Source organism: Mixophyes fleayi, chromosome 1 (assembly GCF_038048845.1).
Source record: "Mixophyes fleayi isolate aMixFle1 chromosome 1, aMixFle1.hap1, whole genome shotgun sequence".
NCBI lineage: Eukaryota > Metazoa > Chordata > Amphibia > Anura > Limnodynastidae > Mixophyes > Mixophyes fleayi.
The window spans coordinates 404,868,628-404,886,684 of record NC_134402.1 but is presented as its reverse complement, the minus strand read 5'-3'; the positions used below and the strand labels follow the sequence as shown (position 1 = coordinate 404,886,684).

The following is an 18,057-nucleotide window of genomic DNA, read 5'->3' as shown; positions in this document are numbered from 1 at the left end:
TTCTGATCTTGATGCTGGAAAGTCGCTTACCGTCCTCTTCGTGATGACTTTGACAAAGTCCTGATTGGACAAAACGCCAAATGCAGAAACCGGAAGGGCGGTACACCTGTCAAACCGTAACGCAGGTGTCCTAAGGCTAGCTCAGGGAGGACAGAAACCTCCCGTGGAGCAGAAAGTCGCTTACCGTCCTCTTCGTGATGACTTTGACAAAGTCCTGATTGGACAAAACGCCAAATGCAGAAACCGGAAGTGTGCGTTCCAACTGCGGTTCACCCACCACATCCGGTCATCGAGAAGAGGGCGGTAAGCGACTTTCCAGCATCAGGATCAGAACGGACAGAAGAAAGAAGACTTTACCGGACAGAGGAGGCATCTGACAGGCTAAGCACTACTACCACTGTATAAGACGCACCCAGTTTTTAGACCTAAAATTGTGGGGAAAAAGGTGCGTCTTATACATGGGGAAATACGGTATATTGTCAAAACCAAAACCAGAACACAGGGGTCAGTGAACATCTCTAGTTTCAACCAGCAGTTCTCAAACTTTATTTGTGGGTGTCACGAGCCGCGGTGGTACGCCACATCCTGGCGTGATCTAGCAGCCGGGCGTGTGCTCTATTTCTATGCTCTGGTTTTATTCTTTGGGATTATCCTTGTTGCATAGATGCAGGAGGGTGTAGTGACATCCTCCAACACCAGGGGGAGCTCCTATATGATTTAAACTGGTTCACTTTTATTTTTATACATGCTTCCTGGTTATCTTATCACCTATGCTAGTTCCCAGCTAGTAATTAATTAGCAGCCTCCTGAGGCTCATTGTCAGCCCTGTCCTCCTCCTTTCTGATTTGTCCATCATAGTATTTAAGGCAGTGAGGACTGGGCCTCACTGCTGGTTATAGTTCCTGCTCTGTGCATACTTACCTGCTCCCTGCTCAGTTCCCCTTCTCTGCCTTTGGATTGATCTAGCTGTGTATGACCTTGGACCGTGTAATGGACTCTGCTGTATTGCCTGTGACCTCGATCTCTGCCTGTTTCCTGGATTTGTTGTTTGTCGCCAGCCCTGACCTTTTTGCCTGGACTTCACTACCGCTGTATGCTATTTCACAATATCCCTGGCTTCTCCCCAGTCAGTACACATCTCACGACCCTCTGTCTGTCTGCAGCCAAGTCTGTCCCCACCACTAGGGGCTCCAGTGAACACCAGACTTTCGGAGCAGATTCCGGGTTTTGTTGTACTGGCTGGAGGGGTTCCTGACAGTGGGGACCCAAATTAGGCCCAAAATATACAAAATTATTTCTAATTAATAATATATTTAATTTGATTTATTTTTTATTGATGGTTGCAAATTCCCCATATTATTGCTATTAAATTGGTAAAATGTATACAGTTGTATGTTAAGAGTCTGTATGCAAATATTAACCTTCATGTTAATATATATAATGTTATACTGAAATACCTTTCTCTTTTTTTTATGCAATAACTTTGTATTGAGGAAAAATATTCAAAATATATAAACATGTAAAAATAGAGGGCAATAAAATAAGCTGTCATATAATATTGGAGTAAGACGGAGTCAAGAATAAATAATTTCCATGAAGCCCAATAAAGAGTAGGTTATAAATTCAACATTAAATCAGCTGGCATTACAAAATAAGGCATACATGAGAATAAATGCCCTGGATTGAAATACCTTTCTTATACTAATAATGCTTGCGATACGGACTGCCATCATTAAATCTCCCAGTATCAGTCCTTGTGCCCTGGGACCATTTCGTTGACAGGTCAAAGTGTTGTTATAATGAGGGAATGAGGCAGGGTTCTTCTGCAGCGTCCTTAAATTGGGTCCTCCTTTGTGGGTCCTGATTCCTTGATGGGTCACAACAGTGCAGTGCATGGGGATCCCTGAAACAAATATGTATACTGTAAATGGCCAATTAAAAGTTTGAAATAAAAATACGAAAGTTATACTGTTAGGGCATTTTTTTCAATACATACCTAAGTTCTAAAACCTAGTTTAATCATTTAGTTTATCCACATTAATGTGTTGGTAGAAATCTTTTTTCTTCAGTTCATATCTATGCTATATTTAGTTTCACAATTTTTGCTGTTTAGTTATTTTCATTTTAAACAACAAAAAAATGCTTTGACAAGAATAATATATTTAATGTTGCAATTATTTGTATGCAGAAGCCATGTTTATTATATTACACTGAAGCAATTAAGTGGAACAAATAAAAAAAACAATATTGACGCAATAAATCTTAGATGGGTATTGAAAAATGGAAATAAAATGTACTGTTTTATTGGTAAATGAACAGACCATATTAAAATCTATACATCATTTTACTAAGTGGACAATTAAATGGATATACAATTTAACCATTACATTGTGAAATTTTGCAAAATCCTTTCTAGTTTTGTGTATTTTTTTTTATTTTCATTAAACAAAATCTTTTTAATTCAAGAAAGCATTTAAATTAAATACATTTAAAAGATTTCCAACTTTATTTAGGATAGTAGTACTTTGATGGGTATTCTGCCCTGTTACCCTGTTATGTCTATTTTGAAGGGTCCTAGCGCTCACATGGTGAAACCTCTGTGAAAAATTGTTGACTGTACTTGGCTCTATCCTTGGCAAGTAAGATCAGACATTGGCTTTAGGGCTTTTAATTAGAGCCACAGTGTTGGATTTCACCAGCAGCAGCGAATGTAATTGTCAATGTTTCTGGTTGTATGATAGTGCGGGGACCCTGATAAATGGAGCAAATGTTGGGGAGGGATGCCCATCAAATTACTGTACTTTTATCAAGACTGGAGGGTTTATTTAATGAACTTCTAAAATAAACTGAAAATCATCCTTAGTTGCAAATAAGACTGACATGTTAATGCCCTGAAATGACATGCTTCCAGTTGTCCAGCATAAAATTTGTCATGAACAGCACTCACCAGAGCCTGCATGATGTGTGTGTGGCAAAGGGTTAATAAAAAACAACCACCTGGTCTGTCTAAAATGATTAAATCATTCCCTATCTATGCAACACACAAGCTTTGCCGTACCAACTATGCCACCACCAAGGTTTTTTATGAAGAGCTGACACTCTTATTTAGGAAGCCTTTGGTTTTCCCTTAGAACTAATCTAGCACATTTTTTACTTTAATCAGTGTTAACATAGACCATAATGTTCTCCACAGTTTTTCAGATTTGTAGCATTTTGACCAAACTGTTATGTGAATTCATTAGAACACAGAGACTTGAACTTATTAAGTGCAATTTAATATGGAAAATACATCCACAATGCTTAAGATAAAACAATTAGTCAAATGACATACAAATATAATGCAATGGTTTCTTATAAAATAAAAAGGATAAAATACAAGATTGATAACTCACTTATAATCAAGTTTCTGGTGCTGGGAGAAGCAAAATAATGGGCCACTCTTCAATATCAGATTGACTCCCAAACTGGAGCACATGTACATTTCAGACTCAGACCAAACATTGGCAAATTTAATGCAACACATCTGCACGTATGGACAATGAAAATGTGGGTTCGGGCAATGCTCTAGTACATATGCAGAATAGGAAAACAGGTACATTGTTATAAAATATTATCTACCACCATTTAACATTTTTTCCATAAATAGGTCTCTTATAAATAGCTTCCATAGTCCCCAAGTAAGGAACTACATCATTTGTTAGGCCCACAGTGAAGGACATTTACAATATTAGTCTTCTTGTTTAAATTTGCTTTATTTATATGTTTTACAAACTGATATGAAAAATGGAGAAGAAAAGAATAAATAAAGAAGGACAAACATCAGGCATTGGGATGAAAATAATGTTGCAGCACACACAGGTACAATTATATTCCAATAGCAAGTATAAACTGATATCTTAGATGTGAGTTTATAACATTCCAGCATGGTTAGGGCTATGTATAAAAATACTGGACCTAGTTGTCTATAATTATGTAGCTATCATCATCATCACCATTTATTTATATAGCGCCACTAATTCCGCAGTGCTGTACAGAGAACTCACATCAGTCCCTGCCCCTTTGGGGCTTACAGTATCAATTCCCTAACACACACACACACACACACAGACTAGGGTCAATTTGTTAGCAGCCATTTAAACTACCAGTATGTTTTTGGAGTGTGGGAGAAAACCGGAGCACCCGGAGGAAACCCACACAAACACGGGGAGAACACACAAACTCCTCACAGGTAAGGCCATAACTATAACCTATTATATAATCATGGCTGTAATAGAAGGCCCCAATGACTTTTGTCAGGAGCTTTAGTGGCAAAAACTGCTGCATGAGCAACATTATCTAAGGTGATGTCAGCATGTAACTTGCATTGATTCAAAGGACTAGGCAAAACAGTCAAGCAGCTGTCAATCAATTGACTGTTAATTTTAAACTGTGGCTCAAGTCACCAGTTTAATAAAAAAAAAGACTGTTGAGAACTTAACGTAGTAGGATATCATAGTCAGGTCACAGTGCAGGAACCACCTGCATGTTTTGTGAGTTCAGTGGAGGAAGGTGATATGATTAGATGGATTATGTGTGGTGCTAACCTAAATAACTCTACAGTCCTGAGTGTTTGCTTCCACAGTCAAGGGTTTTGGTGGGTCCGTAATGCCTTGTGGCGCATTTTCATGGCATAGTTTGGGTGCAGTCATTTCCTTAGAAGGCAAGGGCAATGATAATCGTTACTTAATGGTACCAAGTGATCATCACATGTTGTAGCATTTCTTTCTTGATCGGTGCTGAGTCTTCCAGGTTGACAATGCCCCCATCCACAAAGCATGTGTGTTTGCATGATAGTTTTGTGAGCATGAACTGAGAAGGCCAGAACATAACATGAGGCACAAGATCTAAACCCAAATGAGCATTTATATGATATTCTAGGACAAAACAACATGTTTCACCATCATCAACCAGGCATCAGCTAAGTGACTTTCATATGAAAGAATGGTGCCGCATCTCTACTGCACAGTTTCAGACACTGGTAGACTCAATGCTACAGTACATACAGACGAGAGAAAGAGTGAGTGAGAAATAGTGAGTGAGAGAATTGGAATATGAGATTAAGTGAGAGTGTGAGAGAGCATGAGAGTGAGTGAGTATGAGTGAAAGAGAGTGTGAGAGAGTGAGTGTGAGTGAGAGTATATATATATATATATATATATATATATATATATATATATATATATATATATATACATGCTTCAGAAGGGCACTTAATGAAATAATGGTCAGATTATGCCAGGATCAACAACATTCAGAGTGCTTCATTCTGCTTTTTTAAGAGCATGAAGTTCCTAAAGTTGTATTATTTGTTATTTATGTCCATTGTGGTGTATACACTGGTGGTGCGCCAGGGCGTAATTAAAGCTAAAGGGATGTGCCTGTCATATATATATATAGGGAAGGGGTTGATGAACGTAGCCAAGGTACAGTAAAGGAGATCCCATGCAGATTCAGGCAAGAAGTGCGCTTACTTTTAGACATAAGATTTGCATCTGCTCCAGGGCAGATGTAACTGACAGATGATAGATCTGTTTCTGAGCGTGCACAGAGAAATTTTATGCAAAATACTGAACGAAACTGGACATACATCCGAAGATGAATCAGGCACATAATGTTTGAATATTCTAGTATTATGTACCTTTAAGGAAGTTGCTTGATATACAGTATCAGCTGAACAACCCAATGACTTTTATTTTATATATGTCTTCATTTTCTTTAGTATAAATATTTCAATCATTGATGTTGGGACAGAATTATGGTTAGCAATATGGTCGCCATAAAACTGTTTAAAAAGATGTGCTTTTCTTTCTTTCTACATGAATGATTGAGAAGCACTGGTATTAAACTATTCCTATACATATAATAAAATATTCAGCTTTTATAGCCCCCAGCATCCTGAGCATGCAGTATGCAATATTTTATATTATTTGATTTAAATTGAGAAAGCGTATACACCAGGCCACAGATATTGAAAAATAATGGATCTTTTTTTAGCTGGTTGAAGAAAAATGTAATTTTTTTATATCATACAATTAAATATTTATTAGACTTCAAAGATGAAATTATAGTGATTCAGATTGTGTTTTTATTAAATTATGCTATAACATTAAAGTGCCTTTTTCAGTAGAAAACAAAATGCAAGAAGAAAACCTGGCAACTCATTTAGATATGCAATCTGAATGTTTTAAATATTCATTTTATTTATGTCTTTCTACAACCATAATCACAATGGGGCTCATGTAGAGTTGAAGGTATGTCCAATGTCCAGTGTAAGTGTAATGTAAGTTGCACTCCTGGAGAGGTGGAACGGGGGCATTTAATGGTAGGTGTGACCCGTCCCCGTCACCTATGCTGAGTAGGCTACATGTCCAAGTACCCCTAGTGCAAAGATCTGTTTTGCTGCTGCTGATCAACAGCATGGATCTCTGCAGTGTTATAAAAATAAAATAAATAAATACCTCCCCAGCGCGAAAGTGAACCAAACACCAGCACTCATAGCCTGGGCTGGTTGCCTCTAATGGCGGAGCAAAAAGTGTAGGGACCTCCCACAAATTTGTAACCAGCACCAAACTGGCCAGACTCTAGCAGTGTGGTGTCCCCGTGCCATAGTGGGATGCACTCCCAGCCTGTTCAGCAAAGGGACGGAATTCCCAAAGGAAAACCCAGCAATGTTCTGATAACACTGAGGCTCATCTCCATATCCCTGGGTAGCACTTTCATCATCATCATCATCATCATCATTATTTATTTATTCATTTATTTATATAGCACCACTTATTCCGCAGCGCTGTACAGAGAATATTTGTCACTCACATCAGTCCCTGCCCCATTGAAGCTTAGTCTAAATTCCCTAACACACACAGACTAGGGTCAATTTAATACCAGCCAATTAACCTACTTGCATGTTTTTGGAGGGTGGGAGGAAACTGGAGCACCCGGAGGAAACCCATGCAAATTTGAAAGTGAACTCATGACCCCAGTGCTGAGAGGCAGAAGTGCTAACCACTAAGCCACTGTGCTACCCAACTTTTAGCTCTCACAGCAGCATTTCACTATTAACTAAATCTTGTACTACATTTTATTGCTCTGTTTTTGTTATGAATAAATGCAAGATGGTTACCTTATTTTTTTTTTTAATGTATTCTATTTGTTAAATAGAACAAAATTGAATATGTTGGTAGCTAATACTGCATAGACTGCATATTGTGTTGCCTACCCTAAAAGTTTAAAATGCTGCGGTCACGTGGAGTCTGAGGAGAAATGCTTAATATGTCTGTCATGGTAAAGTAGGAAGTTGGAATTATAAGAGAAAGAGGCAAAGCAAGATTTTTAGAGCAACTTATTTTATTACTTCTTTATTACTTTTTATTATGTGATTGATTGCTCTACCTTATTGCATTTATGTAATCAATTAAACAAAATGTAGAATTAGAAATAACACTTCAGTGTATTTACTGCTATATCTTAATTCACTTACGTATTCTTTATTTGTTTTTTAGTTACCATTGAAATCAACAAGACTTGGTTTTACATTTGAGTAACTTGGTTCTCCTGTAATGGAATTTGAAAAGGTTGTTGTTATGGATTTTTGGTTGTGATACAGTTTATCATGCAGTCATTAAGACTCAATTCTCTTTGACTTCATGGGACAAATGCCGAACATGCCAAATTTAAAACAATGATCACTATTTCATCAATTAATCACGATTTAGTCATATATTAGTGTCATTGCCACTCCCTGCCATATCCCGCCACATCACGTCATATATAATACATACATTATAATAAAACATTACATTCCTCACGCACCCCCAGCCACATCATGCCCCCCAGCCACATCATGCCCCCCAGCCACATCACGCACCCCCAGCCACATCATGCCCCCCAGCCACATCCAGACACATCACGCTACCCCTCAGATATATCACATCACCCCCCCATACACACTGTCAACCCCCAGACACATCATGTCACATCATGCCATGCCACCTCCAGCCACATCACTCCACAGCACTCCAGCCCCCAGACACATCACGCCACCCCGAAGACACATTATAACACCCCCCAGCCCACTATACTTACCGATGCTGTGCTTGTGCTGCTAACATCCAGCAGAGTGGAAAGCTCTTGGTCTTGTAAGATTATGTAATCTTGAGAGATTTAGAGCTCCTCGGCTGTGGGACAGTGTGTGATGTCACACACTGTCCAGGGACTGAGAGCAGCTGTCAGTTCCCTCCCTCCTCCTTATACTAGCTCCCACCTGCGTGGGTGTGCATTAGGGTGCACATGTCACCTCGCTGGAACAAAAAAGTAATAACAAAAAAATGGAAAAAATAAATAAACTATTAAGCTCCAGTAAAGGCCCAGGCACCCCTGCTGACAGGGTGTCTGCTATATACAAGGGAAATATATTTTTAATTCTCTTCTATGTCACCTTTTATTTTAGGTTTATAGGTCCTTTAAAATAATGCAACCGAATAATTGAAGGTATTTTTTTATGCATAATAAAAAAACCTTTGTGTTGTGGGCGTAGTTTTTTAAAGGGTCATATAGTTGTAGCTCCATAATTTCTTTGTTCATATACATGGGACAGAACTTTGGCCTGATAACTATTTTTCATTCTTCTTGTATATGACTGTTATTTGACTTTAGGTTGTTTTAATTCCTGTATCTCTGATTGTGATTTATCTGTTGCAGAAGACCAATTAAACCGGATTGTTTCTTACTGTACAGTTTACAATCTGGTTAAACTCTGTTATGAACTTCAGTGGGATTTGAGCAGAGATGGCCTCAGAAATGCAATATGGAAAGCACTGGACCAAAGAAAAATTGTAGAAAGAGATTCCCAAGTCATTGATGCTATGAAAATAGCTGAGGTTTGTATTGAATAGAAATGTCATTATGGGCTACATTTATTTACTATACTTGCAAATGTTACAAACTCTTCTATCATAGAATGATATTATTTTTAGCTGTGGTTGTCCTTTAGCTAATACAAAATATTAAAGCTAATAATACACCTGCCAGATATTAATCTTGTTTTGCATTAAGTGTATTTATTAAATTTGGCCTTAGTTAACATAAAAAACATTAGAAAAACTGCACCTAAAAATCGGTTTAAAGCTAGGCAATGATTAAAGTATTTGAAACATGCTACAGTATATTAAGCAAGCCAAGTCTAAAATATGGGATCAGAGATAACTTAATAAGATAACGCAATAGGAAAACTAATAGTAAAGCAAATTCATAATAACTATTAGTAACTAATATGCTCATTAATTAGTGGAATATAATACAAGTTCCACATTTTAAACATACATTCGACTATACAATGCAAATTTTCAAAGGGGCATCTTTCTATGCAACATTCCTAAATTTTGGTACACCTTATCCATAGACAGGGAGTCCAGGCTTTTATGCTAATGTATCTCAACAAGAAGTCTGTGACAGATTTTCACTTGGCTTCATTTTTTGCCTGAGCCCAAACCACCTGTATAGCACACATTATTATTATCCTGTATTTATAAGGAGCCACAAAGGGTCCACAGCGCCGTACATGACATATACAGAAAGCATTGATCCATAACATGATGCATGAAGAACAAAATACAAAGACCAAACATACTGAATAAATAAAAAAATGCAGGTAACATGGTAATGCAGAACAAATTATTTGTGGGACAGTGAGTGAGAGTGATGGTAGTAATCAGTGAGAAGTTAGCCTAAACTTAAGACAACAGGGCTAGGGAAGCAGACCAAGAGGTACAGAGGGTGATGGAATATTAGAACAAAAGGAAAGGGAAAGGGAGACACAAATAGGGTGATACCTACTGGGGGTAAAAGCCAGGACAAGGGAGTTAGGAGAAGGGCTGACTTGAAAAAAGAAATAAGTCTTAAGGGCACACTTGAAGCCTTTGAGAGTAAATGCTAACCTGATGGAGCATGAGATATCGTTCCACAGCTGGGGAGCAGCCTGGGCAAAGTCCTGGCAGCAGAAGTGGGAAAAGGGGGTGAGTGAAGTAGTGAGGCTGCGATCATTGGCAGAGCAGAGGGAGCAGCAAAGAGTGTAGGGATGAGGTTGGAGATATGGGGGGGGGTTAATTGAGAGCTTTGAAGGTAAGGGTGAGGAGTTTAAATTTAATTCTGTAGGCCATAGGGAGCCAATGTAGGGACTGGTGGAGGGGGAGAAAAAAGAGGCAGGCAGCAGCGTCGAGTATAGACTTAAGAGGGTCATGGTGAGAGTCAGGAAGGCCAGAGAGAAGGAGGTTACAGTAGTCAAGGTGAGTGATTACAAGAGAGTGAACAAGAGTTTTGGTGGCTCCCGTGGTGAGAAGGGCCATATCTTGGATATATTCTGGAGATAAAAGTAGCAGGATTTTGAGAGGGACAGAATGTGAGATTTGAACGAGAGGGAGGATTCGAGGATGACCCCATGGCAACGGCCTTGAGGGACAGAAAGGAGGGTAGTGTTATTAACAGAAATAGAGAGAGGGGAGGTAAGAGAGTCTTAGAAGGTAGGAAAACGATTAGTTCAGTCTTGGTAATATTGATTTTAAGAAAGTTCTGGGACATCCAAGATGAGATGGCTGAGCAGGAGACACGAGACATAAGGGAAGGGGAGAGGTCAGGGGATGAAAGAAAGATTTGGGTATAATCAGCATAGATGTGGTACTGGACACCAAAGGAGCAGATGAGGGCACCAAGTGTGCAGAGCAGGGGGCCAAGAACAGAACCTTGGGGAATTCCCTCAGGTAAGGGAAGAGGGGGCATGTGGAATCATGTATCGAGACTGAGAAGGAGCGGTTGGTGAGGAAGAGGAAAACCAGGAGAGAACAGTGTTACAGAGGCCTATAGATTTAAGAGTTTGCAAAAGAAGGGAGTGGTCAACGGTATCAAAGGCAGCAGAGAGGTCAATAAGGATAAGAAGGGAAAAGTGTCCTTTGGATTTTGCTAAGAGAAAGTCTATAGTGACCTTAGTGAGGGCAGTTTTGATGGAGTGGAGAAGGCGAAAACTGGATTGAAGTGGATCAAGGAGAGAGAGAGAAGAGATAAATGAGGTGAGACGGTTGTAGACAGCCCATTTGAGACATTTGGAGGCAAAAGGAAGGAGGGAAATAGGGCGGTAATTTGAGTATGGAGGAGAGGAGAGCATGTTTAAAGAAGGAGGGGAAAATTCCAGAGGAGAGGGATAGGTTCTCTCAAGAGAGAAAGAGAAGAGGAGGTGGGAGGGGATTGGGCCCCTACGGGCAGGGGGAGGGGGGTGAGGAGGAGAGAAGGGTGTGGACTTCATCTGCAGATACCGGAGTGAAGGAAGGGAAGAAGGGTGGGCTAGCAATTGGGGAGGAGGGGAAGGGGATAGCATCCACAGAGGAGGGTGGAAATGATGGCAAAGTGGGTAGGAAAGGGGGTGAGGTTGGTACAAGAAGAGAATTCTGAGAGGAGATGTCATAACGTATTGACTCAATTTTGGAGGTGATGTGGGTAGCAAAGTCGATAGCAGAGTGTGAGGAGGGGAGTGGGAGTGAAGGAGGGGAGAGGAGGAAGTTGAAGGTGGCAAAAAGACAACAGGGGTTGGAGGATTGGGAGGAAATGGGAGCCTTAAAGAAGGATTGTTTAGAGAGTGATTGGGCCAAACTGTAAGAAGCAAGTATGAATCTGAAGTGGAGGAAGTCAGCATGAATGTGTGACTTTCTCCAGAGTCTTTAATTTTTATAGATAGTGGTTAAGTTTTGAGCACCACGCTTGAGCCGGGGACCAACCATGGTTGATGGTGACAGCCAGGGCAGCAGAATCAAGTGCAGTGGTAAGGGTTTGATTCTAGAAGGAGACAGCCTCATCTGGACAAGAAAGAGTGGTGATGGGGGAGAGGAGTGAGACCAGGGAGGAGAAAAACGTGGTGGGATCATTGGTGTCAAGATTACACCTGGTGAGAGTAACCTTAGGGAATGAGGAAGGTGAGAGGGGTGGGGAGATGCTAAAAGAGAGGAGATGGTGGTCAGAGAGAGGAAAAGGAAATTTATGAGGTCGGAAACTGCACAGACGTGTGAAAAGACCAGAACGAGGGAGTGGCCACTGTGGTGGGATGAAGAGGAGGTCCATTGAGATAGACTAGGGGAGGAGGAGAGGGAGTGAAGTTTGGAAGCAGTAGGGTCTGGGAGATATTAAAGTCCCCCAAGATGAGAGAGGGAAGGACAGAGGAGTTAAAGTGAGGGAGCTAGGTGGCAAAGTGATTAAGGAATTGAGAGACAGGACCATAAGGATGGTAGATAAGATCAACATGGAGATCCTTGCAAGTACACTAGTGTGCTAGGTAAATTATTAGACAAGGCCTTCACTTGGAATGCCTGTGCCAATGTAATATCTGACCTAATCAGGAACTGCAGGACTGGGAGGTTCAGCACAACACCAACAGCAGAGCTTTGACCAGAGATACTGGCGGAAGTCACATAAAGGATTCACAGACAAAGGGCAGACCAAAGAGCAGAGTCCGGTATACAGGCATAGGTCAATTCAGGCAGCGATCCTATAACAAAGTACAGTATCAGGCAAAGGCCAATGCAGGCAGCAATCCAATAGCAAAGTCCAGTAACAGGCATAGGGTGAATCCAAATAGACACATAAAATAGGAGGGTCGAGAACACAGACGCAGACAGCTTGTGAATGCTATAATTGAAAAAGAGCAATGGAAATCGCTGCCTAATAAAGGACAGGGAGCCAATCAATATTCTCCTTGCAACTGCATCTCCCATCCATCCTCCCAGGTTTTCAGTTATGTGACTACCTGAACACAGGAACACATGAACACTTTGTGAAATGAAATACAGAGATTGCAGAGAGAGTGAAATGAAGTCTGCTCATGACATAAAATCTAGCTGCCTGTGGGTTACCAAAGTTAGTGGAAATTGATTGCTGTGCTATTTCAAAGCAAATTCATGATACACAATGTGGCTTGTGGTGGGATTGATGGATTTGCCATTCAACCAAATAAAGTGAAAAACTGGAATCCCTATGTTGATCATGTGGACAGTGAATGCTTTTTTTTTGATGGCCTCAAAAATCACAAACGACTGTTCAGATTGGTATTAGAAAACCTTGAATATATTGGTGGATATTGTCTGTGTGCAGTGTTTCATTGGTCAGAAGGCACAGAGGCTTTTGAAGGGACAAAAAAGGTTTGCACAGTGTGGGGTCACACCTTCACCTACATTTTCATAGATGTTTCTCATTAGAATAGAAAAGCTGGAACAGATTTTATTTTCATATACTTTCTTCTCTGCCTCTCAAGTCCACTGCCTAGGGGTTATCCTTGACTCCTCCCTCCCTTTCAGACCTTACATTCAGTCACTCTCCAAATCCTGCTGCTTCCACCTTTGAAATATATCCAATATCTCACCCTTTCTCACTATAGAAGCCACCAAAACCTTTATGCCCTTCCTTGTAATCTCTCATCTTCATTATTGTAACCTCTCTGGCCTACCCTACTCTTGCCTTCCCCCTCTTCAGTCTATCCTCAGTGCTACTGTCTGCCTTATTTTTCTCACCTGCTGCTGAAGCTCTGCTGTTCCTCTCTGCAGGCACTACATTGGCTCCGAGTAGCCTACATAATTAAATTTAAACTCCTCACCTACAAAGCCTTGAACCAATCACCTTCCCCCTAACATCTCCATCCTCATCTCTACCTACACTTCTTATTGCCTCCTCTGCTCTACTAGCTATTTGTCATGAACTGGGATACTCTGATGACCTTACCTGGCGGTATTGGTGCTGCTACGTTAGGAGGCGCAGAGTCTAACCACGCCTCAGATCTTCACCAGGGATCCCCACAAAGAGATTTGGGTTTAGCTGCTGAGACGTGCAGGTCACGGCACTCCCAGGCAGCTACCAGCGAGGTGAGATGAATATTTGGAGTCGTACAAACCAGGGTCAAAACCGAGTGGGCAGAAACAAATACCAAAGGATAAGGCAAACGGATAGTCAGGAGGTCTAAGGTTAAACCAGAGAATCAGGATGGGTCCAAAGGAGAATGCAAAAGAGTAGTCAAAGACAAAGCAGGGGTCAGAAATCCAAATAGACAGGTATGTAGGATAACAGTGCTGGAGCCTAGGAAACTAGATACTCTGGCACCCTAGTCTGTTTTAAATACAGGCAGCTGGTAATTTATTGGTGGAAGTGGGGTCGGTGGTCAGCTGATCTGACCGCGGACAGGAACCGCTAATCGGCGTCTCTGTTGCCTAGCAACGGAGACGTGATGTTCGGGCGCATGCGCTCGAACCTCCAGCTGGATCCCAGAAGTAGCATCCCGTTACCTAGGAACAGGACGGCCAGGCAAAAGAAAAGGCGACCGTCCCCGGCACCTAGTGTGTGTGCAGGGAAGGCACCTGACACTATTGCTGCCTCAATACCACACTTACTTCTTCCCAGTCCCGGCTCCAGGACTTTGCCTGGGCTGATCCTAAACTGTGGAACAATCATCTACATCAGATCAGATTAGCCTGTAAGATCCAAGGCTTCAAACATGCCCTTAAAGCTAATTTCTTTATTCAAGCATATCAACCCTCCAACTAACTCCTTTGCCTCTGCTATCACCTCAACTCCCCCACTAAGCCCCACCCTATTTGTGTCTTCCCCTTCTGTTTAGTATGTAAGCTCTCATGAGCAGGGCCCTCTTTCCTTGTGTTTTCCATTTACTATTGTTGGCCAAACAAAATGTTGCCATCTTTTGTTTGGCCAAATCCATAGTACTGATCATTTGATAATTGGCCAAACAAATGTTCTGCTCCTTGTATGGCCAACATAGATTTATTATATTCAGAGATCCCAGAATTGTGAAATGAAATACAGAGATTGTAGAGAGAGTGAAATGAAGTTTACTCCATACTTCTTTTTAGGTCAGTTATAAAATCATATTCCCACGCATCCTGATATTTTAGTTGCAACAGGAGTTTGAGTATTTGGAAAATAATGCAGACACATGAGAGCTATTACCGTATCCTTTGAGATGTGTGATTCTGTGTTTCATATACAGTATGTGCAAAAGGTAATTTTATTATATGATGCTATTATTTTATTATCTTCTGTTGCATTAAGATATGATGAAAAATTAAGTAGAATTTGTTAAAATCCCCCTTTTAGGCATTTATAATCATTTGCTATGTACAGAATAGAGTTGATAAAAAAAACTTACATTAAAACTTGTCTTATGACATTCAATGGGAACGTGAGGATTGATAAATATTAATATTTTTTTTTAAACTAAACTTTAAATTCAAATAACAGAAATGACAATCTATTACTAATGTGTTATATAATGTGTTATATTTAAAATATCAGCCTATTAGTTCACACTAGTAAAGAAAAATATGAGTCAGATGAGAGCAGAATGTCATTTTTCTGCACATTGAAGTGTATGGAAAATAGTATATAATAATCAACATGATGCGCAATAATTTGAGCAAGACTCTTTTGTTTAATCAATTTAACAGCATATGTTGGCAAAATTCTGAACATTGCCACCCTTAGCCATCTGGTGCTGTAACTAAATAATTTATATGTAGCATTAATCAGATTGTATTTTTAGATGCCACAGATGCTATGAATGTAATTTTGTTAATTTAGAAAAATACTTGGCTTCTGAGAGACATTATCAAAATATTGAATTACTCAGACTGCATACATTTTCTCTTGTTAATGTATAAATAGTACAGATTGACAATACAGACTAAATTAATAGAGGAATACATTACTCCAGGCAGATAATGAAGTTATTAGAAACAATGAATTTGTACAGCGCATTTTGTTTTAATTATATAATAAAGCAACTTTTGTCTTTTACATTACGATGTACATTAATTAATTACTTTATTAGCTTGAATTAACACAAAGATTAGTATCTGTAACAGTTATACTTTTACAGATACTAGTAAAAGTTATCTCTGCTACAAAGACTATGGGGGGAATTAAATTGTGTGCAAAATTACTGTTGCTACGGTAATTGCCACGCGTTATAACCGTTACTACAGTAATTTCAACGCTGATGTTTTCTTGCAGCTCCCTGAGCCACAAGCAGAGATCCACGTTGAAATTACCTTACTAACGGTAATTGTGCGCAGCCTGCATTGTTCTTTAGAATGATCAAATTCAAATTTTTTTACAAATTTGACAGAATTTATGCTTGAGAAAGCTGGATGTCAAAATACCGAATCTATGTGCAAAGCCATATACATCTTAATATATATATATATATATATATATATATATATATATATATATATATATGTATGTGTATATATATATATATATATATATATATATATATATATATATATATGTATGTATGTATGTATATATATATATATATATATATATGTTGCAAACCACCAATCACAAGCAGTTTGCTGGTGCTAGTGACCTTCATTATCATCATTGACTACCTGCCCCTGTACACTAATACTATCTCCGGCTTATACAAGTCTTATACAAGTCTTATTCCTGGTTTGCTTCTGTTCACAATTGCATGAATAAAATAGGTAGGGTTTCTTTTCCTGTCTGCAGTTCCCACCATGTAGTTGGAAGTTGTGCAGCCACTAGCATAAATCGTAGGAGAGTTCCCTTACCCCCTCTTATACAGATAGATAGGAAATGTATAATATATTTCCTATATATATATAAATCGCAGTTGCATGAACACGCCCTTACACAGGCTGGCATAAGTGGCTGAATCATACATATCTTCATGGGATTGTGTGCGTGCACACTTTCTGGGCATGCATGGACAATACACTGCGCAATCTGATGTAGTGCTCACTATGCATAAGCCCTATAGTATCAACTCATACCGATCTATGTGTTTTATGTACTGCTGCTCAGGGGTGGCAAACCAGTCAGAGACTAAAAGCAGGAAAATATCTATAGATACCGCGAAGAGCCAAGCATACCTTTTATATCTGTGTGCATATACATATACACAGTATAAACACACACATACAACCAGACACAAACATAGCAACTATCAATGGCAATATATTGCTCAGGCCAAACAATTAAAATGTTTATTGTATGCTGCAATTTTTGACTCAGTGGGACTGTTGCCAATCCTTGTTTTCAACAATATTTTTAAATTTGGCTTGTACTTGATTGACGCCACGTGAACCAATTCTCTCATGTGTGTCAGTTAGAACGGATCAATGTTTTCACATGTTTAAGTGTTAAAAAAAATGACTCACAAAGATAAGTTGACCCAAACATTGATAGTAATCTCAGCGCAGCACGTTTGACAATGGGGTGTTTTTCCAATGGTACAGTTTTCCAGAAACCAATGGTTCCTTCCTTGAGTAAAGATTTAAGTCTTTCGAACTAAGAAAGCTCTAGCTGATAAATTGCTTCATCTGTGTGACAGGATGTATCACATATGCCACTCTGTCATTTTGCTGTGGACAGTTGGGCCTGCCTTGCCACCGTCCCCTTTCTTTATCCTAAGCCCCCTCTAAATGCTGTAGGGGCTCTGCTGCCACCACCACTGATCACCAATACCTAGAATCTCTTCCTTCTGGGTAGCTCATGCTGGTAGGGCACCACATTGCTGGGCACCTGGGCTGCTACCCCTGACCTATGACATTAGGGTTGCTGTGGATGATTACCAATGGCCTCTCACGATGGCCATAGCTGCAAGGTACCAGGCAGAGCGTTGTTACTGGACACTGGGTTCCAAACATCAGAATTGCTGGATAAGGAATTAGAGTGGTCTAATCTGTAGTTCCCAGAAATTACAGCAGGTAAGTAGGAATCAAAGCAGGATCTTGAAGCAGTGATGTTTATTGCTCAGAAAGGGTCTTTATAAGTTCACACTAGTTAGAGGTACTAGTGATCATCCAGAAGTCCAGATGGAAAAACAGTTGAAATTCAAAATGCAACTCTTTATACTGTTTCTTACACACACATATGTTGGCAGCGGGTAAATCAGCCCACTGCCCATACATGGCACCGCCACGTCTGAGATAGTACATTTAATGTTTAGCATCA

At 39.8% G+C, this 18,057-nt stretch overlaps 1 protein-coding gene across 1 annotated transcript in view; it reads left to right on the top strand.

Annotated features, from left to right (window-relative positions):
* Nucleotides 1-18,057, top strand: part of TMEM232 (transmembrane protein 232) — a 189,448-nt gene that overhangs the window by 75,322 nt on the left and 96,069 nt on the right. The window contains exon 11 of the mRNA XM_075181561.1: nucleotides 8,737-8,915. Coding sequence (XP_075037662.1) covers nucleotides 8,737-8,915 — 179 coding nt within the window. The remainder of the gene's footprint in view (nucleotides 1-8,736; nucleotides 8,916-18,057) is intronic.